The 18,277-nt window shown below is 39.6% G+C and overlaps 2 protein-coding genes across 2 annotated transcripts in view; one reads left to right on the top strand and one right to left on the bottom strand.

Moving 5' to 3' along the window:
- The window catches only part of ppih (peptidylprolyl isomerase H (cyclophilin H)), a 31,337-nt gene that overhangs the window by 9,752 nt on the left and 3,308 nt on the right, over positions 1–18,277 (bottom strand). Inside the window, exons 2-5 of the mRNA XM_034173166.1 lie at positions 3,432–3,496; positions 3,270–3,293; positions 1,418–1,462; positions 69–111 (exon numbers count right to left, since the gene is read on the bottom strand). Of these exons, the coding sequence (XP_034029057.1) occupies positions 69–111; positions 1,418–1,462; positions 3,270–3,293; positions 3,432–3,496 (177 nt within the window). The remainder of the gene's footprint in view (positions 1–68; positions 112–1,417; positions 1,463–3,269; positions 3,294–3,431; positions 3,497–18,277) is intronic.
- On the top strand, positions 13,395–16,877 carry si:dkeyp-100a1.6 (probable G-protein coupled receptor 160). The gene is made up of 2 exons (XM_034173164.1): positions 13,395–13,564; positions 15,122–16,877. Exon 2 carries the CDS (start codon positions 15,169–15,171, stop codon positions 16,264–16,266), a length of 1,098 nt encoding a protein of 365 aa, XP_034029055.1. The 5' UTR covers positions 13,395–13,564; positions 15,122–15,168; the 3' UTR covers positions 16,267–16,877.

Raw genomic sequence — 18,277 nt, 5'->3', positions numbered from 1 at the left:
CTGCCGTTACCGCTATATGATAAGCTGTTGGTTTATTGTTGCGTTAACAGGAGTGTGGGTTTACTCACATTTACAAAGTCGCCTCCTTGGATCATAAAGTCTTTGATCACTCTGCCAATGATTGAGAAAAACATCAGTCAAGCTATTTGAAGTGAGAATTTTATCAGCCAACCTTTAAATAAAAATACAATTTAAGAAAAGAGATGGTCATCTCAGTGCATTTCACATGAACTTGCTTCCTCTCGATGATTTCAGCAGTGTCGGTTTGTAGCCAACAATTCAGTTTTATCGGCTTCTCCCGTTATACGCTCGGGGTCACCACAGTGGATCAGATATAGAGCCGCATGTTTAGTTTCTGGCACAGGTTTTACACCGGATGCCCTTCCAGATGGAAATGCACATTACATGGAGAATGGGCAGAATGGGGTTTGAACTGTGAACCTTCTGTTTAGTAACAAAGTCCACTGACCTCTTGGTCACCATGGTAAGAAAAATGACTGCATATATATACAGTTTTATTATTATTACGGTTTTCAGTGTTTCTATTGTTTAAATCAAGTAAGTGATGTACATTATTATTTCTAATAATAATAAATAATAATCAGTTCCCACCCATATTTGAGCAAAATTAAGTGAAAGGGAAAAGTGAGAATAGTGGGATTGGGCCTATTTTTCTTTTTTAATGACTGTAAGTGTGACTGCGAGTGGAAATCTGTTTGTCAATATGTCTCGGCCCTAAGACGGACTGGCAGTCTGTCCAAGGTGTTTCCTGACCATTGCCCAATGTCTGCAGCTGACGTGGGCTCCAGTCCCCTGTGACACTGAACAGGAATAAGTGGGTTTATTAAATGGATGGATAATGCCAAGTGGTTAAGTGCACTCGTTTCCCGTGTAGAAGGTTCCTGGTTCAAACCCCACCTCTGCCAACTCTTCATGCTATAAAGAGTTGCATCAGGAAGGGTATTCGACATGCCAAATCAACATGCATCTCCACCTTGGCCCTGCTGTGGGGATCCCGAGTAAAAACGAAGGAGCAGCCGAAGGATCTTACTCAGAAAAAGGATGGAGAATAAAAAACAATGTCTCCACTGGATGAGACTTTAAATGCATTTGAACACTATTCTTCTGTGTTGGGCTTAAAAATGATATCTACATCAAGTAACGACAAAAATAACCAAATTCCGCCAATCCTGATGAACAGATTACCTGATCGAATACATATTAGACAAACAAATATTTAAAAAGTACAGTTATAATATTCTTAGTGTAAATAACCAATTTTGCCTGCACCACAAGTAAATGTCAAAGACAGAAGACAGCGTCTCAGCAGAGGCTGTTCCAAACCACAACCAGCAGGGGGCTCCAAAAATCACACACTGTGAGGTTACTGGGCTCTAATGATGTCTTGTGTGCATACCTGTGGAAGGTGCAGCCCTTGAACCCGATAGGGACACCGTCCTTTCTGTGGCACAGTTTGAGACAAGTTAAAACGTACTATTCATTTCACAGCTTCGATAAGGTGGAGTGGAAAAAAAAAGGTATAACAGTGATGTTACATGACAGCCTCAGACAAATCAGAAATAAAAAATTACACCATTTTAATAATAATAAATTTTATTTATAAGGCACCTTACATCTGACAAGCGAATCTCCAGGTGCTATCATAAAAGTAAAAAAAATAAAACACAGTACAAGGAAAAAACCCCCAGATAAGATAAAGCTTTTAAAAAGAGACAAGTCTTTAAATGTTTTTTAAAAGTTTCAGCTGACTGTGGCGCTCTTAGATGGTTAGGAATAGCATTCCACAATTGGTGACTGTCAGCAGACCGAAGATGGCGTGATGGGTTGAAGGGACTGATCAGATCTTTGTGATACACTGGTGCACTGCCATGGACACACTGATAGGTCAGGAGACAGATCTTGCATTCAACCCTGAACCTAACAGGGAGCCAGTGGAGGTTTTTGAGGATGGGTGTGAAGGGCATGGACTTCCACACCCCCATCAGGATCCTGGCAGCACAGTTCTGAATATACTGCAGTCTCCTGCCAGGTATCCCGATGAGGAGTGTGTTGCAGTAGTCCAGCCTGCAGGAGACAAAAGCTTGGATCAATTTCTCAGCATCGGGTAGGGAAAGGGATGGACAGAGTTTGGCGTTGTTCCGGAGATGAAAGAATGCAGTTTTGCAGAGGTGCTGGATGTGGGTGTTGAATGACAGGTGGGGATCAAACCATACCCCAAGGTTAGTGACAGAGGAATTGAGGGGAATGTTGTGGCCGGCGAATGAAAAAACAGTCAGAGGAAAGGGCCGAAGTTGGTGAGGGGTCCCAATGAGCAGACCTTCGGTTCTGTTACTGTTAAGATGAAGAAAATTGTCATTCATCCATGCCCCCATCTCCTCCAGGCAAGCCATGAGAGCAGTTATTGAAAGTGAGGGCGATGTAAGGTCCAAACTGACAGAGCTGAGTATCATCAGCATAGCAATGGAAAATTTTGATTTTATCATTTAAATTTCTGAAGGGTTCAAGCATCCGAGTACATCTCAGACCTGCTGAAGATCTACAGGTCCAGGTGCTCCGTAGGGTCCTTAGACCAAAGGTTCCTGGAGGTTCTATGTACTCATTTTAAAGCCCACATCTTAATCTGTCTCAATCTGGAGTGCCTCAATTCTGGAATGAGTCACCCGTCAGTCTTTGTAAAACACATTCTGTTGACAATTTTAAGAGAAATTTCAAGACATTTTCAGTCAGACAGGCATTACTTGCAATCATTTTCATTATTTCTGTTCATCTTTTGTACATGTTTTACTGTTTATTGTGACTTTTTTCTATGAAGTATGTTACATTAGTTTTATATATTTTTAAAATTGTATTATTAAGCACTTTGACTCCGTCAATAGATTTGACGGACTTTACTAGAAAAAACAAGCACACTATGTTGTGTTGACATGCATAATGTGCAGTTTACACAAACAAACAACACTCACAACACACTCTGCATTGTCCATTAGGACAACTAATATGTAGCTATTTAGCTGATGGTGAATATAATCCTGAAACATCTCTGCAGCATTTTGTTCTTTTTTTTTTCCAACACTCTCCTGTGTCAGAGCTGAGTTGATTAACTTGAAATAGAAACAAGGTTTCACGTTTGCGTGATGCTGTATTCTGCCAAAAGTGGAGATTAATCAGAGAAAAACAGGCACCAACGTGTGGACGGTTGCAGGTTCCTGAAGCGTGTCAGTGTCTGTGAGCGCAGCGCTCTGACTTACCTGAACTCACCGGTGCAAAACTGCCTGAAACAGATGAAGAAAAAAGTTTTATGAGTCACAAGTTAAAGAATTACATTCCCCGCCCACCCTGCCCTTTTTTTAAGACAGTCAGTGATTACCAGTATGCAGTCAGAGTAGCTCATATTTAGAATTTAAACTTACCGGAAGTTTTCTGCTGTTTTTGGAACTACGTCAGCAAACAGTTCAATCTTCATCCGTCCAATATCCTTGAAAACAATGAAGAAAAAAAAAAACAGTCAGCAAATACAGCAAAACAACAGAAATTCAAGTAATTACTGAAAAAAAATCCCTCAAAACAGTTATTGAAATAGTGCTGCAACATTTGTTGTTTTGTTAATTTATTTATTTATTTTTACAATTTACTGAAAATCATGAATTCTGAAAAGGCTGTTTCCAAAAAAAAAGAGGTGTATGAAGTACAGATTTTTATGCTACATAAAGGACATTAAAGATGTTGATAGTGCCAAGTTACGTCCAGAGACTACAGAAGGTGGAATATTTAATGATATTTGTGCACATAAATATAGGGGGTGTACAGCAGATGAAGGATTATGCTGCATGAGCAGATCAGTTTGTCCAGATGTTCTGATCTGTTTTTCCACCACGATGGACAGTCAACGCGCCTCTGTGTGCATCAAACACCTTCTGCACTCTGACTGCTCCAGCATACCATCATTACATGTAGAGATGTCATGGTATGAAAACGCTACATTGCGATTATAGCAACCAAAATTATCACCGTTATTGGTATCATTGCAGCATTGTTAAAATGTGTTCAACATGTTGAAAAAGCACTGAAATTGTTTGAGCAAATTTTAAATAATACATCATTAATAACTTAGCCAAAACCGTGTCAAAAATGCACTCCTGCTTTGGCAGACTTGGATGATGATGCCAAAGTTTTCACACCATGGTAGTGCAGTTAATTAAAACTTGAATTGGTAATAATCGTGGATATTTCATCAAGATTGACCTTTACACTGGTATCCATTACATCTCCAATCCCCAGATGATACACATCAAGTAAAAATAATCATTTATTTTTCACTTTTTGCTCTGTAACATCTTGAGTGCACATCTGCTGTGGGCCAACATTTCTGTTTATCTGTCTTTAAAACCAAGAGGGAGAGCAGGAGAGGGTGCGACCTTCCCAAAAATACACACAACGGGAAGTCAGCCTTTTACAAAAATATTAAACATGATCATGGAACTGCACCAGGACCTATTGTGTTTCTGAGATGTCCTGCTAACTGACAAACTAACTGGTATGGAGACATTTCACCAGAGCCCCTGGTGGCCACAGCTTTCACTAAAAATGTGGCCCTGGGCTGCCGACAAATGGATCTGAGCCTATGTTGTGCATTTTTCATATTAAAAGCATAAAACCAACCACAATTGTTTGTAGATAAGGAGGTATTTCACCAGAGCCCCCAGGTAACCACAGCTGGTATTAAAAAATAATTGTTCAGAGACTTGAAAGAAAAGCTGAAGCAATGCAGTCGGTCACTGCTGAACTACACAGCACCTGTCACTTAACTGTGCAGAGAACTTATCGTCCTTCTTCATGCTTGTCTTTAATTCAGCGAGGAGAGCTACCCTTTGACGTTGTGCATCAACTCTGTAACCATTCTGGAAGAAGTTCTCAGTGTGGGGTGAAAATACCCACTGAGACACAGTCAGAGAATGAATTTGATGCGACTACACACCACCACAGCCCCGCCCAGTACAGCTGAGGTTACCCGAGGAGTTCTGCTGTGGGACTCAACAAGTGCTTCCAAGAGAGGCAGCAGATCAGACTTCATAGCCAATTTAATTTCCCCAGACTAAGACTTTCATAGTAAGGGAGGCCATGGTTGGTTTTCAGACTTGGAAAAACACAAGTTTTTTCCTCTCAAGATTAACACAGGGCGGAATGGGGGGGGGGGGGGGGGTAGTGGTTAGCACCATTGCCACCTGGAGCCTTTCTGTGTGAAGTTTGCATGTTCTCCCCATGTTCATGTGGGTTCCGGGTTCCTCCCACTTCCAAAGACAAGCAGTTTGGGTGACTTGAAAACTATAAATTGTTCGTAGGTGTGAATGTATTTGTTTATCTATATGTGGCCCTGCAATGGACCAGTGTTCTACAACCCTAATTCCAATGAAGTTGGGACGTTATGCAAAATGTAAATAAAAACAGAATACCATGATTTGCAAATCCTCTTCAGACTATTGAATACACAATTGAATACACCACAAAGACAAGATATTTAATGTTCAAACTGATAAACTTTACTGTTTTTGTGCAAATATTTGCTCATTTTGAAATGGATGCCTGCAACATGTTACAAAAAAGCTGGGACAGTGGTATGTTTACCACTGTGTTACATCACCTTTCCTTCTAACAACACTAAATTTGAGATCAACTTTCTTTCATATTTGATAGCGTTATGTAGGATTGTATCCTTTATCAACTGACAGTTTGATCTGGATCTGATCTGGATTGTGGATTCTGTGGACATTTGAATTTAACATTGAAAAACCCATTTGGTGTACATTTTGCATTATATCTCAATTAAAAATGGCTCAATGACTCATTTATGACGAGCATTTTCAATTATATGATTATTTTTCATTTATATTTTATGTATGGGTTTTGGGCCCCATTTTATTTTTGCTTTATGTCCTTCCCTTAGGAAAGCTAATTCAGGGATTTGATGTTGTCTCTTATTTATTTGCTGATTGACATCCAGCTGTACTACTCTTTTAAGGTCTTTGAGATTCACAAACTGACCTCTTTAACAATTTGCCTGGTGCAGATGAAACAATGGCTTGGGGCCAACTCTTTGCAGTGAAACTCAGCAAAAAACTGAAGTGCAGGTCACTGCCCCCGATGAGGTGATCCCAGGGATCACTCACCACTTAAGTGACCTGAGCTTGTCTGTTAAATCAAGTCTTAGAAACCTTGGTGTTATCTTTGACAAAGAAATGTCAGGAACTGTTTATCAGTTGAGAAAAATATCTAAACTTAGAAGTATTGTGTCAAAAGATGATCTTGAGTTGATTATCCACGCCTTTGCACCTTCACGTTTAGATTACTGTAACAGCTTATTTTCTTGCCTAAACCAAAAGGAGCTGCCTTGCTTGCAGCAGGTCCAGAATACTGCAGCTAGGCTACTAACTCGGACTAAGGAGGGCCCATATTACTCCACTTCTAAAAGCCCTGCATTGGCTCCCTGTGAGGTATCGTTTCAACTTTAAAACCCTCATGCTGACTTTCAGAGTTCTGCATGGTCAGGCTCCCCCTTATATTAGAGCAGGGGTGGCCAAGTTTGGTCCTCGAGAGCCACATTCCTGACACTCTTAGTTATCTCCCTGCTCCAACACACCTGAATCCAATGAAAGACTTGTTAGCAGACTTTTAATGAGCCTTTCATTGGATTCAGGTGTGTTGGAGCAGAGAGACAACTAAGAGTGTCAGAAATGTGGCTCTCAAGGACCGAACTTGGCCACCCCTGTATTAGAGACTTGTTGTGTCCCTACACTTCCTCTCGGAGCCTGAGGTCTTTAGACCTGAACCTCCTCATGGTCCCACGTACCCGTTACAAGACCAGATTAGGGTTAGGGTTCGATCGCTCTTTCCAGGCCATCGCGCCAAGGCTCATGAATGATCTCTCACTTTCTATTTGCTCGCTTGCTTCTGTTGATGCATTAAGAGTAAACTCAAAATGCACTTGTTTCTCCAAGCATTTTAGGGTGATTCTTTAACTACGGGCACTATTGGCCTTGTAAATGTAATTTCCACCACACCATTGCCTTACAATATAAAGCGCCTTGGGGCAACTGTTTGTTGTGATTTGGCGCTATATACGTGTTCTGATGTCACTGTTTATCTCCATAGAAACTACCCAAACAATCTTTCATACAAACTGTTTAAAGGGACATTACAGTGTTGTGGTGGAAATTACGGCAATAGTGTGGGACAACTACATTTTGTTTAAAAAAAATCACAACAGTTGTATGACATTGACTATCCCAATTATGTTTTGATTATTTTACTGATATTTTATTCAGAGATATTTTAAAACATTAGAAAAAACATTTTTTTACCATTCATTTTTATCATTGAAGATCAAAAGTCTGGGTGTGGGACAAGCACAAAACGGCAATATTTGCATATAATGATGCTGAAAAAAGGTGAAAAAGTCATCATAGACTACTAGAAGAAATTTCTTAACACACTTTCATTGCAAAGATAACTACAAAGGTTTGAAATTTCCCCTTTTTTCTGTTTTTCATACAATATGATCAAAGGACATAATAAGTGCCCGTAGTCTAAGAATCACCCTTTAATCTACAGTGGAGGGAGCTGTTTATGACCATCATATTTACTTTTTAATGCATTGATTGTATAAGTGTTTGTATGTATTTTTTACTACCTTTTTTGTGCAGCACTTTGTGGCTTCCTCTGTCTGTGAAAAGAGCTATATAAATAAAATTTACTTACTTAATGTTTATAATACAGTATATTTTGCCAACATCAATAAAAACAAACAAACAAACATACATCAGTAATTACAAGTAATGAAAATAATTGTTGGTGTGTGACCACTACAAGGGCCTCAAGCAAAACCAGGACCACGCGATTAAAAAACAAACAAACAAACAAACAAACAAACAGTAAAAACCAAGCACGATGCCTCTGGCAAAGACACACCGGAATTTAAACAGAGCCAAATCATGTATTTATCATACTATTTGTCATCTAAAACAACTGAGCAAACTTAAAAATCTGACAGCTTTTTAGGCCAAGGATATATCCCATCTCTTCAACACAATTATGTTTTCTTAGCCTTGAACGCAGCAGACCGTCTACTTCCTATTGACATCTTTGGCTTCTCTGTTGACATTTCTCCTGGAAAACGAGATAATTCAGCTCAGACTGTGTTTTATCTGGACAATGCAAGTCATTCTGTTCCAGTTTTGATAGCATTTCTCAGTGGTCACCACATACGCAACTCATGGTTATGAACAAAAAGCTACAAACACTTTTATACAGCACATTAAAACCTCCTCTGTAGGCTCTGTGTGGCTCGTCCCGCTGGTGTGCACACCCGGCAGCACGGGCGTGTCTCTGCGCAGGAACCTGAGAAGACTCCAAATGGATGTTTGCCAACTGTTACAATGTCTGTGTGTCTAAACACAATGTGCCCCCCCATCAGAGGAGGACAACAGGCAGACACTGGAGCTCGTGACAATACGCCTATAGTTTCCAGGCTGTAAAATTAAATACAGAACTGAACAGTTGGACGAGAACACACACCGATGGCACGATTACCAGAAGGCCGTCTCTAGCTGGAGTGCATCTAACTACAGGTAAGGCCGAGTTATGTATTAACTTTTTCACCATCATCATTGTGCCTTATGTAGTTAGTAAAATGCAGATACCGTTTTGTTGTATAACATGAAAAATCCTCTTCTCAGACAAATTTGCAATGTTTTAGATATCAATCTATAATTGAAGCTGCACATAGTCCTCATTTGTTTTAATGCATCAACAATATTTCCACTTTCAACAACAAAACTACCACGAGGAAGACATGAAATCCAGATCAGCTGCAGAATTATTAACTGCACCAATGACACAAAAAGGTGACCAAAAGGTACATAGTATGTTAATATTTACACAGAGTGCAAACAAAGAATAAGTACAGCAACCTACAGGCATTTAATACATTTGAAGGAGCACTCAGGAGTGTTACACCTCTGCCAGGTGAACCATCTATCAGCTGAGAGAGGGCAGCAGCAAAAATGCCGACTTTCCCCGCGTTGGAGCTTTAAAGTGCACATCTCGAGTAAAAAATGTCAAATGAACTGACTATTCCAATTAAATAAAGAATTATGAAAATACTGACGTAAAAGTAAGTCCCTTCAGCTGCTCCCCTGTTTTCATTCGGGGTCACCACAATGGATCTGCATGTTCAATTGGCACAACTTTTACGCTGGATGCTGTTCCTGATGCAACTCCACATAAAGAATAGAACTTTATTGTCATTGTGGACACAATGAAACTTGATGGAGAAATGTGACAGGGGTGGGGTTTGAACCGGGAACCTTCCGCACTGAAACCAACCACGTGGCCACCACCCCTGCATATGAAAATATTGACGTATTGTGTTTTATTTTTGGTGCCATACACCCTGAAAAATTAATTCACAAACAGGGGGAAATTAGCTTGATTTCATCTGCCACTAATAAATAATTAGAAATGTTTAGCCTGTGAGAAATGTTGACTCTGTTGACATCATAATGGGGCCTGCCCCCTCAGAGCCCTTCACTGTAATGAATGGGAAAACCAGAATTTTTTGCAGCTTGAAATCTGCGTTTTTGCAGACTGACTGGGAGAACGTGGAAAGAGATATTCCACCTCAGATCAAAAAAAAAGTGATTTTAAACCTCACCCCCTCAGATTTTTGATGAAATTTGGTATATCGGTAGTCCTTGATGGGAAACGGCTAACTTTCACATTTCAGCTCCATCGGACTGACGGTTCCTGAGATATCGCCTTTTTAATCACGAAAAAGGGCGCAGATGCTGAAATTCAAATGACCATAACTCAGCAACCAATACTCTGATTTTCAAAAGGAAGGTATCTTTGGAAAGGATTTTACATAAGGAATACAAATCTATTTGATCTTCTGACAATATTTAAGCATGATGTCATCTACCTTTTGACCTTGAAATTGACAAAATGGGACAAACTGCACTGTGATAAACTTTCATGAAAATTGTAGACCCATATGTTCTGTACAGTGGTGGGCACAGATAACCAAAAAATTTACTTCGATAACAGATGATCAGATAACTGAAAAGTTATCTTCGATAAAGATAAAACAATAAACCACCCAAAAATGTATCGAAAGTTACAGATAACCAATAAATTCCAATATTATCTCTGGCACATTTACAACTACTAGTAAAACAAATTTAATAGCTTCTAGTAATATTAAAAATAAGAACAAACCCAAACAATGAAACCACACTTATTTCTTTCAACATTCTGCTCCTGCTGGAAGCTCTTGTTTACTACAGCACTCCCAGCACAGAGGCACCCCGATCAGGTGGAGGTCTTGAAAAATAAAGTCATGCTGAGTTATGGTTTTGATTTATAAATAACATTAATACCGATAGAATAACTCCATTAATGTCAATTCTGTCATTTGTACAAAGTTAAAATATAACATATCTTTTAATGTTGAATAATGCACTAATTCTGAGGTTTTGTAACAAACAGACAGATCGCAAAGGATTCTGGGTAAAAGTGCCTCTGCTAAACACTGATTGGTTCAGTCATTCATTATGTAAACCAACACCTTAATGTGATGTCTGTCGTGTGTTGGTGCTTAAAGATAAATGTGCTTTTGTAAAATATTCAATTTTTTTATTTGTAAAAACAGGCATTTTTACGGAGCCCTGGAAGTGTCATCACAAAATGTTTTGCATGTGGAGAGAATGTGCGCACGTTTTATGATGTAAAATGTGCTTTACACTGTGCGAGATGATTTTTCATGCAGGAATTTTTTGGACCGAGTTTCAGGTTAATCGTGCATCCTGCATCGTGTAGTGTACATGGAGTATCAAGCTGTGGTCAACATCTGACGACCACCTCCTGATTGTCGATCGTATGGTCAAATGAGAATCAAACCTGTTTGATATATTATTGTGGTTGGCGGCCGTCGTGAGGGTTTCCTGCTGCTGAAAAGCTACAAGCATCCAAACGCTTGCACTGTGCCGGTGCAAACACTGCAGAGCTGGCTTGTAATGTTGTTATTATTATTATTTTGCTGTTTTGTTTTGTTTTTAAACTTCATTTGTAAAAAAAAAGAAAAAAAGAAGCCATTTGCAAAGACAAAAAGTTGATTTGACAATCATCTGATATAACTGGGGTCAAAATAAATAGAACACTGCCATCTACTGGATCCCAGACGCTTAGTACTTAGGGCGAATACTGCCATGAACACTACTGGCCAGTAGATGGCAGTAGAGGCCTTGAAAACAAAATTCCAGATAATCCCTGTCTGCTACATTTAAAATGCATGGAATTTAACAAACGCAAATACAAATCCAACATCTATAAACGCAGAGAATATATTCAAGAGAGTTTTAGGCACTAGAGTTTAATGCTGTTGTCCGTGGAGCCTGAACAGAGTTTCTGAAATGTCCTGTCGTGACGTACTGCGATTACATCATTGTACCCATAATGCACTGCGGGGCACAGCATATGCTCACAAAACCTTAAAAATTAGCACATTACTTTAAAACTAAAACATATATCTGATATTTTCACTTTATAAAACTTCAGACATGACAGTAATTTTAAATAACTTGTCCAAAATTTGTTTGGTTAAAATTTGAACCATAAGTTAAAAACGTATGCCTCTGGATGACTTAGGTGATATTGCCAGCATATGAGTATGGTGTTAAAGAAAATGTTTGGGGTTTTTTTTTTTTTGGCTGTTTCTCCTTTGTCTGCAGAGGATTGAGTGGACAAAAATTAATCTATAAAGATAATCCGATAATGAAAACATTATCTTCGATAATTATCTGTTATCGGATTATCGGAAATGTGCCCACCACTGGTTCTGTATAACATATTAAATAACTGAGGGTAAATTTTTTTAGCTGTCAAATTTGGATCCACCTTGGATCTGCTGTTGTGACTCAGAGTGAAAAACAAGGGAGCATCCAAAGGGGCTTACTTGTATTTACACAGAGTACAGACTGTCACAGTAGGTGTGTCTCACAGCACGCATTGTCCAAATACACATCACATGCATGTGAAATTAGCATTTTTCAGGCCAAGTTTGGTTACAGCAGCAGTTTTTACAACCCCAATTCCAATGAAGTTGGGATGTTGTGTAAAATGTAAATAAAGACAGAAAACAATGATTTGCAAATCCTCATCTGCAAATGAGCAAATATTTGCAAAAAAAACAAAGTTTATCAGTTTGAACATTAAATATCTTGTCTTTGTGGTGTATTCAATTGAATATAGGTTGAAGAGGATTTGCAAGTCATTGTATCCTGTTTTTATTTACATTTTACACAACGTCCCAACTTCACTGGAATTGGAGTTGTACAGAGAAAATAGCAAGACTCGGAGGACGTGTAACACAAAACCCCACCCTTATTTAACTGTAAGAAGCAGGTGCAAATTTTTACCAATATGACCCTTTCAAAGAGTCAGAAAACTCAAACTTGTGCTGCATGCACCACTGCACTTTCCTCCACATGAAATATTTATCATTTTGATATATAACTCCACTCAAATACCTTGTGCAAACTACACACAGACATCTGATTCCAATCAATTATACATGATTTATATCGACTTTAATTCCAGCAAAAACTAGGACTAATTAAACTTGTCTACAAGCGTTATTGTTTCAGACTAGGTTACTGAGTAAAACCTCCATCTATTACAAGACTAAGACGGAGAAACATGGCATGTGCTTTAAAAATTTGAACTCTCATGTTACTCAGCCAGGAGTGATAGTTTAATAAAACTTAAAGTTTAATCCAAACACACAAACACCTTGAAGGAAAAAATAAATATATATATATATATATATATATATATTGTTTCAGATGTTCTATAGGCAGTCCAAAACCTGTCTCAGAGTTCAGGTTTAGCAGTAAGTATTGTTAGCGGAGGCTTCCTGAGTTACAGGACATGAAAATGAGCAGAAGAAACAGTTACATCTGGGGCATGTTGTTGGGAAACTGACTTCCACGATTTTTAAATGTGCCAAGAACACGTTTAAAAACCAGAGAAGACAGGGTCTTTTCTGTAGCTGCTCCCAAATTGTGGACCAGCCTTCCACATATTAGAGCTGCACCGTCCTTAAATGTTTTTAAGTCATTGCTGAAGACCCATCTCTTTGCACAGGCCTTCATTACCTAGGTGGAGTTGCACTTCTGTATTCAATTTTTTAATTGTATTTATTAGTGTTTGGATTTTGTATTTTTGTATTCTTTATATTTTTTATTCTGTACTTGTGAAGCACTTTGGGCAGCTTTGTTTGTTGCAAATGTTATATGAATAAACTTGGCTTGACTTCCGTGAAGACACAGGAGGTGTGTCTCCATCAGCTGTTTACATACACAGTGCAAAGGTGGAGCAGTAATCTTTTCCACCTGATAGTTGCATGCAAGAGCTCGAAGAGAAGAGATAAGAATCACTGCTGCACCTTGCTAGCAAGTGAAACTAATCAACTTGGAAAAGGGTGGACAGAGAGGTACAGTTTTTTGTTGTTTGTTTATTTAGGAACAACATTTTTAACTCATTAAATGTTTTCTTCGTCTTCTAATTGATGTGGCATGCAGAAATATCAGAATCAGTGCATTTACTGAATGGTGTGTTTGTGTAGTGGAATGATCAGAACTGAGAGCAAACATCAAAGTGGAAAAAAAAGCCATTTGTATACAATCTACCCATTTTAACAGGCCATAACTTAATATAAGGATTCTTGTTAATCCAAATCATCACTTTTACAGCTGGTTTTCTAAAGACAATCAACGGATGAATACATGTACATTTTCAAGTCACTGAATATGCCTCGGACTTCATTACTGGGAAATACAAACTGTATGCACTGTGTGGTAAACCTGCCTGGAGTAGGCAGTTCTGAAAAACTGAGTCATTGTGCAAGAAGGAGACTAACAAGGGAAGCACCAAGACACACAAACCAACCGTCAAGGGACTGCAGGCTTCTGTGGCTGTGACTGGAGAAAGTGTGCACCTTGCCACTTTTGGCCGAATCAAAAATATTGGGATTGGTGTAAAGTGGTAGAGCAAAGGGGGAGTACTGGGACTTGAGTATAGTGGGTGGTTGCAAAGAAAACCTGCACCCTCTCTGCCCTTTCTGGAATGAGTACCCCTGAATCAAGGCAGACAACCAATCCACTTCCCAAAAGTAGCCATCTATCTGCAGCAGCTAGGTAATACATGGACATCATCATGGCCTATTCCAGTTGAAGGGGTCCTCAACACTGAGGCACCTGCAGACTGGTCCAGCCTTAGGGACCATAGCATTGTAGCAAACATTCCCTCACTATGCAAACAATAAGAGTCTAAGTCAGAGGTCACCAGTCCTGCTCCTGAGATTACTTGCCAGACAGGCTTCTGTATCTACCTGCTACAACAACACTGGTGATTCAAGTCTGATGTTTTCTACCTCTTGAGTAACTTGAGCATACCTGAGTCAGTTAACCAGCAGTGGGTGGAGCCCAAGGCTTGGTAGACCAGCAGGACAGGTACATTCTAGGAACAAGGTTGGTGACAACCTACTATAAGTTACCAATCATTTGACAAAGATTTCAGCAATATCCAGAGCACATGGGTACCAAAGAGTCAGTTCCTGCCTTATCACAAGTTGGATGCCAAGGTTGACCATGTACATTAAGACTGCAAGATCCCTGAAGACTTGAACCTTGGCACTCCTGCAATGCCTGACTCCACAAGCTCTTTTGTGGTCAGAAGCATACAAGTAAAAACAGAAATGTCGCTGCGTCAGCTGCAGTTGTTGAATTCAAAACAATACGAAGCAATGTGGTATTGCTCATAAAAAGTCAACAATTAAAAGCAGACTGTGAACCAAAATGAGGACCTGATCATTCATACCAAGAGAGGGACTTTCACCAATCTGCACAAACAGTTCCACATATTCTTACAACATTAATGTGTGGTACTCAGGCTATTCGGAGTGGATATGCATGGACTTGAATACGCTTTTCTTTACAACAGCATAGGTTACTGTCAAAGTTCTTGACATATTTTCTGTTCTCTTCCACAGTAATCCTTGGAGTCCAAATTGAGGAGTGGAGCTCTGAAATAAGCAAAATGGCCCCATTGCTACCAGTGTCTTCAGAAAACTACCATGTGAAAATGTTGGCCATCATAGAGCAATGGGAAGGCGATTACAGGTGTCACACAAACAACACAGGGCAGTATGTGCTTCTGACGTTCTTCAAGACGTGTCTGGATGCAACTACTTTGTGGCTTTGCTTCCACAAGAAGCGGAGCTTCATAAGCGTGTTCAGCTTTTCTCTTCTCCTGTTTGACTCGTTATTGGCTTTTTTCTTGGCAACCAGGTGGTACATTAGGGATGAACAGGCTTTTGTACCAATCTGCTTCATCTTGGCTTACGCATCAGCGACATGTGCACTGCTGCCGCTGCCGGTGATGGTGCTGCTGTTATGGGACTGCATCTTAGAAAGTGCAAACATACTCCATTGCAGTCCCCGTTGGAAATGTCTACGAAATGTATTGTCAACTTGCGGTGTTTGGTTGATTGCTATTATGCTGGCCAGTCTGTCAGTATCAGCTGACCTGATGGAAGTGGAGATGAGCGGAGGGATGAAGACTCTGGTGTGTGAAGTGCAGGAGTCCACCACAATTACGTACTCAATTTTGGTTGTTTTCATAGCAGTAGTTTTGTCAACGATTCCCTTTTGGTCCAAGATTCCTAAGTGGATGACAGAAGCTGACAGGTTATGGGAAGTGCGGGACAAACTGCAAGAGAACCACAGAAGCAACCCACTGCTCATGTCAAGTCTGCCAAAGCACACCGAAGAGGACTTTATGAAGGAGTCCACTAAGCCTACGCTGCTGCCACCTCTGTGGTTTAGTTTAATACTGGGCTTTGCTACATTCTGGATGCCCTATCTCCTTGTATCTGTGGCCTGTTTGACCTTTGACGAGGGAGTACCTGCTTACATCACTTTCAACCTTATCTGGCTGGAGTGCATGAACAGTTTACTGGTGGGTGTCATGTTCTGGGTAAAAAGCAAAACACACGGACCATACAGTGACCTGCCAAAAAACGTGTGCTCCTGGAACATTTACTGGCACTTGAGCAGAGGAACACCACCACAGCAGCTTCCTGAAGCTGTGCGTAATCCCGTAAAAGTCAACAGAAGCACACTTCTTTGTGTGTGAGGAAACAGGCAAAAGACACTTACATTTGGCCACTTGGACAAAGGGACAAAATGGCGAGTGAATACAATAAACTCTTGAATCATTATGAAGGAAGACAAAATGGAAAGAAGCCAAAGCAACAGTGTCATAAAATGGTTAGCTGTTGAGGCACAGATAGCCGTTGATTCAGATGTGCCTTCATAATTTTCTTTTTATATGGGATGTCCAAGTTACTATTTACTGTGTTTTCTTAATCTTCAACAAAATACTTCAGGGAAATGCTGGAATAGTTTATGATTTATAACTTTTCTATTTGATTTTGTCCTCCAACTGCCTGTAACAACAACTTCTTTTGACTGCTCCCATTAGGGGGCGACACAGCAGATCAGTCGTTTCCATCTCACCCTGTCCTCTGTATCTTCCTCTGTCTCACCAACCACCTGCATGTCCTCCCTCAGCACATCCATAAACCTCCTCTGTGTCATCCTGCCTGGTGGTGCCATCCTCAGCATCCTTCTCCCTATGTACCCTCGGTCCCTCCTCTGCACATGTCCAAACCATCTCAGTCTCACCTCTCTAACTTTGTCTCCAAACTGTCCCACCTGAGCTGTCCCTCTGATATGTTCATCCCTAATCCTGTTCATTCTCATCACTCCCAGAGACTCGTAACATCTTCAGCTCCACCTCCTGTCTTTTTGTTAGTGCCACAGTCTCAAAGCCGTAGAGCATAGCTGGTCTCACTACTGTCTTGTAAACTTTCCTCTTCACTCACCTCACCATTGCCTGTAATAACAGAAGGAAACATGTAGCGCAACAAAAATAAAAAAAGTGTATTTTATTCATACAAAACCAACAAACAATAAGTGTGAGTCCAGTTTATTTTGAGAGTAAAATAAATTCAAGATGGATCAAATTTTCAAAGAGAAGAAAAGACAAATCTCAGACTATCATCAGGCAAAATTCTGAGACAAACTCAAATAAACACTATCTTGATCTCAGATTCCATGTCAGTTTTATAAAACTGTCACTTTGGGCAACTCGCAAGTTGAAATGAAGACAAAATAAACCCCAAGTATTTTGACAGTTGTTGCTGTTAATTCAGATGTAAATAAAAATGCTAAACTCTGACTTTCACCATTACAGTTTATGTGCTTTCTATGATTTGACATTGAATATCTTTGGATTCTGCACTTTACACACACACAGACTCTGTCCTTTCAGTTTTGGATCTCAAAGGATGTGTTCTTGACAAGATTTTGCCCTTGTTCCATTTACATTAAAATGTATGTATATGTGTGTGTGTGTGTATATATATATATATATATATATATATATATATATATATATATATACACACACACACACACATCTTTGAAGATGCAAAACGAGACAATTTCATGTCACACTGGCATTCTGTCCATATTTCTGAGAAATTCTGAAAAGGAGAATGGCCACAATCATTTTCTTCCTTTGTAATCAGTTGTTTGACAAATCTATTACCACCCTGTATAATTAATTGATAATTACCACACATTCACCCTGTAATGAAGAGCTTGGAACATGTTCAAATTAGTCAGTTGGCTCCTCAAATGCCATGTAGACCGTTAAATAAATAAATCCCAAATCCACAGGAGTGAGGAACTTGACACAGGTAAGCTAACATGATATGCCAAAACTTGCTGTCCCATTCCCATTTACGAGCTCGTGTATCATTTCAAACCCGGACAACCTCTCGTATTAGATCTGTAAGGGTTCAGAGGTGACATTAGACTACTATTCCAGTGGCTAAGGGACAAATTTTAGGGGAATCATGCACTTTTTTACAAAAGCGTCAAAACTAGCAGAGGTACCTTATAGTGTCCTGAAGTATATAAGATCGGGAGACATTGAATCCATAAACGTCTACACTCTAAAAACTTGGGTTTAAGAGAATAACCATTTTCAGCCTTCTACAGCATATAATTCATGACAAACTCTTATCCAAATGTCTATTTAAGTTTATAATATAAACTTGAAGGTTATGAAAAATGTA

Source organism: Thalassophryne amazonica, chromosome 6 (assembly GCF_902500255.1).
Source record: "Thalassophryne amazonica chromosome 6, fThaAma1.1, whole genome shotgun sequence".
Taxonomy (NCBI): domain Eukaryota; kingdom Metazoa; phylum Chordata; class Actinopteri; order Batrachoidiformes; family Batrachoididae; genus Thalassophryne; species Thalassophryne amazonica.
The sequence above is the reverse complement of the archived record's forward strand: the minus strand, read 5'-3'. Positions and strand labels throughout refer to the sequence as shown.